This window comes from Otolemur garnettii, unplaced genomic scaffold (assembly GCF_000181295.1).
Source record: "Otolemur garnettii isolate 467f Iridium unplaced genomic scaffold, OtoGar3 scaffold00175, whole genome shotgun sequence".
Lineage (NCBI taxonomy): Eukaryota > Metazoa > Chordata > Mammalia > Primates > Galagidae > Otolemur > Otolemur garnettii.
Window position 1 is genome coordinate 2,001,936 of NW_003852570.1, and position 8,706 is coordinate 2,010,641.

At 41.6% G+C, this 8,706-nt stretch overlaps 1 protein-coding gene across 1 annotated transcript; it reads right to left on the reverse strand.

Annotated features, from left to right (window-relative positions):
* Positions 1-121: 121 nt before the first annotated feature.
* On the reverse strand, positions 122-8,391 carry LOC100951826 (cytochrome c oxidase subunit 7B, mitochondrial). Its single transcript, XM_003800453.3, has 3 exons — positions 8,251-8,391; positions 4,159-4,283; positions 122-320 (listed from the first exon to the last, which is right to left on the reverse strand). Exons 1-3 carry the CDS (start codon positions 8,288-8,290, stop codon positions 243-245), a joined length of 243 nt encoding a protein of 80 aa, XP_003800501.1. The 5' UTR covers positions 8,291-8,391; the 3' UTR covers positions 122-242.
* Between the last annotated feature and the right edge of the window lie 315 nt (positions 8,392-8,706).

Below are 8,706 nucleotides of genomic sequence, written 5' to 3' on the forward strand. Positions count from 1 at the left end.
AAAAAAAAAAAAAAAAAAGAAGACACTGTATAGCATTTTGACTGCAGCAATAACACAAAGGTTAAAATAAAAAGTGAGGAAGCTAGTTTTCATTTTCAAAGGAAACAAACCAAACCTATAATGAAGGTTTCAAACGTACTTTATTTCAATAATGCCATATTTTAATGGGTATACAGTGCTTTTACTTGGCATCAATTATGAGTTGGTTCTGAAACAATTCAGTATTACACCAGCTGGGATGATTACTGATCTCTCCATTCCTTTGGGGTGACTCTGCCAACAGGGGACAGGTTCCATTCTATTCCAATTTGTGTCACTGCCTGTAAAAATTAAAATGCTGTCATTTATACATATTGAAACCAGAGTCCACTCTGCCTTGCAGTCTATTTCTTAAAAATGACAATGCTATTTAGTCCTATAGGTTAAATACACAGAAACTCAAGTATAATATAGTGCCTCCCGTGTAGACCAAACCTAACTGCTGGCCTAATTCTCTAGAGCTGCAGTCCCCACCACCTGGGCCACAGACTGGTACTAGTCCATGGCTTAGTAGGAACTGGGCCTCCTCCCCTCCCAACCGGGTACATGGAAAAATTATCTTCCATGAAACCAGTTCCTGGTACGAAAACAGTTGCTCTAGATCAGGGGTCCTCAAACTTTTTAGACAGGGGGCCAGTTCACTGTCCCTCAGACCAGTGGAGGGCCAGACTGCAGGCCCCAGGACTAGTCGGCTGCTAAGCAGAACAGGCAACTGAGGCTAAAACACCTGGTAAGTGGGATAAATGTCCTTGGCGGGCCATAGTTTGAGGACACCTGCCAAGTCTAGATCAGTGCTATTCAATAGAACTTTCCAAGATGAAGGAAATGTTCTATATCTATGTTGTCCAAAACAAAAGATAGTAGCCACATGTAGCTACTGAGCACTTGGAATTTGGCCAATATGACTGAGGAATTAACTTTTTATATTTTATTTAATTCAAATTCATACTTCATATTTCTTTTTGAGACAGAGCCTCAAGCTGTCCCCCTGGGTAGAGTGCCATGGCATCATGCTCACAGCAACCTCCAACTCCTGGGCTCAAGCGAGTATCCTCCCTCAGCCTCCCAAGTAGCTGGGACCACAGGCGTCCGCCACAACGTCTGGCCATTTTTTGGTTGCAGCCATCGTTGTTTGGCGAGCCCGGGCTGCGGATTCGAACCCGCCACCTTGGGCGTATATGGCTGGCGCCTTAACCACTTGAGCCATAGGCGCCGAACCATACTTCATATTTCTATACTAAATACTCAAAACATTGTTTCCCTCAACCACAACTACCTAAACAACTGCCAAAGAGTGATCTGTAATATCTTCTCATCGTTAAGGAGCATTTCAACTCCAATACCTCCTCTGATCAAACATTACTTCAACATTTGCTCATCCCTCTAATAAAGTACACACTTACTTTAATAGTATACTCCATTATAGGAAGATCAAAACAAAAATGTTAAAGGACTATTTATTAAATAAAATTTCTAAAGTACACACTTACTTTAATAGTATACTCCATTATAGGAAGATCAAAACAAAAATGTTAAAGGACTATTTATTAAATAAAATTTCTTTATTAAGGCAAGGATTGACTCATCAACTTAGATAACATTTATTAAAACTTCAGGACTTCTAGCTCAGTGCCTGTAGCTCAAGCAGCTAAGACACCAGCCACATACACCAGAGCTGGCGGATTCAAATCCAGGGTGCGCCTGCCAAACAATGACAACTACAACCAAAAAATAGCCAGGCGTTGTAGCGGGCACCTGGAGTGCTAGCTACTTGGGAGGCTGAGGCAAGAGAATCACTTAAGCCCAGGAATTGGAGGTTGCTGTGAGCTGTGATGCCATAGCGCCCTACACAGGGCAACATCTTGAGGCTCTGTCTAAATAAATAAATAAAACTTCAGGACTTCAGGCTCGGTGCAGCGGCTCACACCTGTAATCCTAGCACTCTGAGGCTGAGGCAGGTTGATTGTTTGAGCTCAGGAGTTTAAAATCAGCCTAATCAAGAGCAAACCCCCATCTCTACTAAAAATAGAAAAATTAGCTGAGTGTGGTAGCAAGTGTCCATAATCCCAGTTACTTGGGAGGCGGAGGCAAGAGAATCACCTGAACCCAGGAGTTTGAGGTTGTTGTGAGCTATGATGCCATGACACTCTAGCCTGAGGTAAACAGAGTGAGAGACTGTCTCAAAAAGAAAAAAAGAGGCTCGTCGTTTATAGCTCAGAGGCTAGGGGGCCAGCCACATATACTGGAGCTGGTGGGTTCAAATGCAGCCCGGGCCTGCCAAATAACAATGACAACTACAACCAAAACAAATAGCCAGCCATTATGGTGGGCGCCTGTAGTACCAGCTACTTGGGAGGCTGAGCCAAGAGAATCACTTAAGCCCAAGAGTCTGAGGTTGTTGTGAGTTGTGACACCACGGCACTCTACCAAGGGTGACAAGTTGAGACTCTGTCTCTAAATAAATCAATCAATAAATAAAATTCAGTACTCTTTCCTTTTTTTTTTTTTTTTTTGAGATAGTCTCACTCAGTTGCCCTGGGTAGAGTCTCATGGCATCATGGCTCACAGCAACCTCAAACTCCTAGGCTCAAGCAGTCCTCTTGATTTAGCCTCCAGAGTAACTGACAGGTGCTCACCACAACGCCCAGCTTGTTTTTCCATTTTTAGTAGAGACAGGGTTCTTGCTCTTGCTCAGGCTGGTCTTGAACTCCTGATCTAAAACACTCCACCCTCCTTGGCCTCCCAGAGGACTGGCATTATAGGCGTGAGCCATCACACCCGGCCAAGACTCCTACTTTTACCTGGTAAGTTCCGTAACTAGAAAATAGATTGTTGGGCAGTGCCTATGGCTCAGTGGGTAGGGTGCCGGCCCCATATATCAAGGGTGGTGGGTTCAAACCCAGCTCTGGCCAGCTAAAACAGCAGTGCCAACTGCAACAAAAAATAGCTGGGCACTGTGGCAGGAACCTATAGTCCCAGCTACTAGGGAGGCTGAGGCAAGAGAATCGCTTAAGCCCAAGTGTTGGAGATTGCTATGATGCCATGGCACTCTACCAAGGGTGACAAAGTAAGACTCTGTCTCAAAAAAATAAATAAACAGGGGCAGCACTTGTGGGTCAAAGAAGTAGGGCACTGGCCCCATATGCCAGAGGTGGTGGGTTCAAACCTAGCCCTGGCCAAAAAACTGCAAAATAAAACAAAATAAAATTTTAAAAATATATTAAAAAATGGAAAATAGACTGTCAAATATAAGATTTAAAAAAACTAAATATGAAAAGCAAGTTACTTTATGTTTCATCCATTAATAATATTGTGTTCAGACCTAAGTGCAAAATTTGAGAAGAAAAACTTAAGAATCAAGGAGGGTGACCCAAGACAGGGAAAATACTGGAAAACATGTAACAAAGAAATGACCAACAAGACTAATGATGTTTATTTTGAAAAAGATTTGAGAGATAGTAATGATAGTAATTTTCTAATATCTGATGGCTGTTATATGGAAGTGAGTTCACAATTTCTGTGTCACAGTGGAATGATGGTAAAATATGAAGACAGATTTTAATTCAATGTAAGATCCTTTTAACAGTTATGTAACACAGAAAATGATACCTTGTGATACAGTAAGCAATTTGTACTGGAAATGTTAAGAACATAAGATGGATGAATGCTGAATTTCTTTTTTTTTTTTTTTTTGAGACAGAGCCTCAAGCTATCCCCCCTAGGTAGAGTGCCATGGCATCATGCTCACAGCAACCTCCAACTCCTGGGCTCAAGCGAGTCTCCTGCCTTACCCTCCCAAGTAGCTGTGACTACAGGCGCCCGCCACAACGCCTGGCCATTTTTTGGTTGCAGCCATCATTGTTGTTTGGCTGGCCCGGGCTGGGGATTCGAACTCGCCACCTTAGGTGTATGTGGCTGGCGCCTTAGCCACTTGAGCCACAGGCACCGAGCCAGAATGCTGAGTTTCAAAGAAGAAATTCTTGCACTGGTTGGGTGATCAGATTATCTCTAAAGTCCCTCCTAACTAGGTATGTGTCCTACTGTGTTAAACATTTTGAATGCACAGACTACTTGAGAATGAAAAGCATCAAAAACAAATTATCAATCAATAGTACTTACATATGTCCATACAGCAATACAGAAAGTGGCTCCACTAGCTAATACAGCATTACCATATTTATCATGAAAATCAGGTGTTCGTTTCTGGTGGCTCGCCCTTGCCATTGTTTGCTGAATGTATCGAACTTATGGGGAAAAAATACAGAACACATCTATCAATTATCAGGAAAAGAGAACACATGTAATTGATATTGCCAAATCAGTAAGCCAAGGAAGTTAACTTCACAGTATTATGCAATTCAATAAAATGTCAAACCATATTGTAGTTAAAAGCAAAGTAGTATACTTTGAAAATGCATCAAAAATAAATTGACAGATGGGCAGATAAGTGATAAAACAAATATAGCAAAATTTTAACAACTATCTATGTAGTGAGTATGTGGATGTTCATACAAGTCTTCCAACTTTTCTGTATGCCTGAGAGTTCTCAGAATAAAACACTGGGAGGTGAAGAATGGGTGATATCAGTTACATTCACTACAAAGTGACATTTATATAGCCTCTGGAACTTGGCTCCTATTCATTAATTTGAATACTTACAACTTTTCACTATAGTTTACTCTATAATGCTCACCAACTTACAGCATACAAGGGCAAATAAACTCAAAATGAACTTCAAATTAATCTTTTTTTGTTTGTTTGTTTGTTTTTGCAGTTTCTGGACTGGGCTGGGTTTGAACCTGCCACCTCTGGCATATGGGGCCAGCGCCCTAATCCTTTGAGCCACAGGGGCGCACCCCCCCTTTTTTTTGAGATAGAGTCTCACTCTGTCCCTGTGGGTAGAGTGCTATGACATCATCATAGCTGACAACAACCTCAAACTCCTGGGCTCAAGCAATCCTCTTGCCTCAGCATCCCAAGTAGCTAAGACTATAGGTGCTTGCCGCAATGCCCAGCTAATTTTTCTATTTTTAATAAAGATAGAGACTCACTCTTGCTCAGGCTGGCCTCAAACTCCTGAGCTCAAGCAATCCACCTGTCTTGACCTCCCAGAGTGCTAGGATTACAGATGTGAGCCACTTCACTCAGCCTTGATTTTTTTTTTTTAATTCATGAATATGGCCCCAAAGAACTGGGATATATAAAAATGTTTAAGACATAGATCCTGTCTTCAGTTAACTTCCAATCTAGAAGAACAGACTACACATATAGACACAAATTACTGTACTGCAAGGAAGTAGAATAAGCTAAGCACTTTGAATGGCAGAGAGGATTTGGTTATAAAGATGTGGGAAAGGCGAATCTGAAAACAAACAGAAAACCCTAGTGTACTGAAAAACCAATTAAGTTTGGTTGAAAGGCAAGTTACGTGTAGGCAAGTAATTGGGGGTAAAATTAGAAGGATCAGGCTGGGCGCCAATAGCACAATGGTTATGGTGCCAGCCACATACACTGAAGCTAGCAGGTTCAAACCCAGCCCGGGCCAGCTAAGCAACAATGACAACTGCAACAAAAAAATAGATGGGCGTTGTGGTGGGCACCTGTAGTCCCAGCTACTCGGGGAGGCTAAGGCAAGAGAATCGCTTAAGCCCAACAGTTGGAGGTTGCTGTGAGCTATGATGCCACAGCACTCTACCAAGAACAACATAGTGAGACTCTGTCTCAAAAAAAAAAAAAAAAATAGAAGGATCACAGAAAGCCACTTGTTCTTCTTTTGTTTTGTTTTGTTTTTGAGACACAGTCTCACTCTGTGACCCTCAATAGAATAGAATGTCCTGGCATCAGAGCTCACAGCAACCTCAAACTCTTGGGCTCAAGCGAGCCTCTTGCCACAGCTCCCCCCCCCAGTAGCTGGGACTACAGGTGCCTGCCATGACACCTGGCTATTTTTAGAGATGCAGTCTAGAACTCCTGAGCTCAAGCAATCCGCTGGCCTCAGCCTCCCAGAGTGCTAGGATTACATGCATTAGCCACCAGGCCTAGCCAGACAACTTTTTCTGTATGCAGGGGAGGCTGGTATAAGTTTTTGAGTGTAATGACAACAGTAAAACTTTGCACTCTTATTCTTGCAGAAATAGTAAAATAATTATGTTTTCAAACTACCCGTGGGGGGCTTGGCACCTGTGGCTCAGTGGTTACAGTGCTGGCCACATACACCGGGGCTCTCTAGTTCAAATCTGGCCTGGGCCTGCTAAACAACAATGACAACAACAACAGCCAGGTGTTGAAGTGGGTGCCCATAGTCCCAGCTACCTGGGAGGCTGAGGCAAGAGAATAGCTTAAGCCCAAGAGTTGGAGGTTGCTGTGAGCTATGACGTTACAGCACTCTACAGAGGGCAGTATAGTGAGACTGTTTCAAAAAAAAAAAAAAACCTACCTATGGAGGAACTAGGGAGGACTTAGGAAAGCGCCAATACTGGAAAAAGCACTGTCTACAGATTTTTTAAATTTTTCCTTCCTCTCCAATTTAAGCAGTAGGTCCTTACTATTTTAAAGAGCCTCAAAAGGTACTTACCTATAATAAAAAGCAGACTGAGTGAGGTGATTCATGCCTATAATCCTAGCACTCTGGGAGGCCTAGCACTTTGGAGGATCCTTTAACGTCAGGAGTGTGAGACCAGCCTGGGTAAAGTGACAACCCTTGTCTACCAAAAATAGAAAAATTAGCTGGGCATCATGGCAGGTGCCTGAAGTCCCAACTACTTGGGAGACTGGGGCAGGAAAATCGCTTTGGCCCAAGAATTTGAGCTATGTGATGACGCCACAACACTACCCAGTATGACAAAGCAAGACTCTCTCTCTCTCTCTATATATATATATATACACATATATATAATGGCATCTATGTGGTACAGTGAGTTATTTCACGATAATTATTTGACCATTATTGGATCTTCTCCTGCCTTACATAGCCTTACTCTCCACCTTTAGTCACACCTGGATGAGCAAATTTACAAACATTTCACAATATAATCTGCTCCAGAAAAGTTTAAAAATTTGCATGTAAATTCCATATTGGAAAAAAAAACAAAAAACCTTTCCTGAGGTACAAGAAGGCCCAACTTGCTCAAAGGGCAAAGAAATTAAGATCAGCAAACAATTTTGCAAAACCTCAAGACTTTCACACTCAGGCTACCCAAGATGATTTCTTTAGACCTCTCCTCTGTAGCAGGAAATGGTTTAGTTACCACACATTGGTATCTCACATAATCTTTAACAACCTTCTGAGGTAGATATTATTTATAACCCCTTATTTTATAAAGGAGGAAAGCATAGTTCAGAGAGGTTAATTCATTTGCCCAAAGTGAAAGAGCTAATAAATGCAGCTTCTGTAATATGAAAAACCAGTCGGGCTGCTATTTTGTGGTTATTTTCAAAGTTTCTTGAGTGTTTAGAACACAATCTGGTAATAGCCACAATGACGATGTTAAGTGTAAATAAAAAGATACCTAACAGAGAAGCTAAATGGTAATTCAGGTCACCTTCAATGTAAAACAACTGATCACATTACTCAAGGTCACCTTCAGTGCAAATCAAGTATGGAAATACATTTTTTTTTTCCTCTCCAATCTATCCATTCTCAATACACAATGCTGGTCTCAAAATTTCCCTATATTTGCTCAACTTTAGATAAAGGAAAAAAAAGAATATAGTTGCTTTCAAGGCAGCTAATATTCAGTTAACAGCCCACAAATAACTTCAAAGCTGCATGGCTACCATTTGTCTCACTGCAATAAAAGTAGGTGAAGGAATATTTACAGTTTCCTTCCGCTACGGCTACTAGGAACTGGACAGGAGGTTCTTCTACATGAGGTGAGAAGTAAATGTACCCTCAAAGCTAGATTTCAAGACATGACTTAAGAAACAAGACGTATTCACCAAGAGTGTCCTTCCCTGAAATCAGAGGTTAAGAATTAAAAAGCAGGGCTAGATATGACTCCGATTACAGAAAGAAAGCTGAGAACCGAAACAGAAACACTGAGCGATAAAGCCAATGCTAAGGACAACTTCCTAATGACTTGGGACGAGATGGGAGACAGCATTTAGAATTAGAAGGCCAGGATGTTGGTATAGGGAAAGGACACGAGAGACTATGAGGACAAATGTGGATATATGACTGTTGTAAGTAATTTGTTCACAATTTTTGCTCACCTTGGAGACGACTTAGTGCGTTCTTGGCCAAGAAAAACATCCTGAAATTGAAAATGGAACTGCAGCAAGTCCAGGTGCTGGTTCGGCGCAAATTGACTTCAGATACCCTTGCAAAAACCACCGAAGAACAAAATGGCTTTCTGCGGAGGTCCTTAATGAGATTTGACGAAATCTCGCGAGGATCTGTAAACCTTTACCACAAGGAAAAATAAGGGCCTGTGGGAAATGTAGTTTCAATCTTTACAACTGACATACGCTTGTCTTTAAAGAAGAATCAGGTTTAGGAACTGTCTAAGGCATCAACTTCAAAATAGTGTTCAAGTTCCAGAGGGTTGGGTTTGGTATCTCACTCTTTCTGTTCCCCCCACACACACTTACTTTACTTCTTTTTTTTTGTGTGTCTTCTGTTACTATATACTAATTGGCTTAACTTTTAATTTTGAAATCATTTCAAAT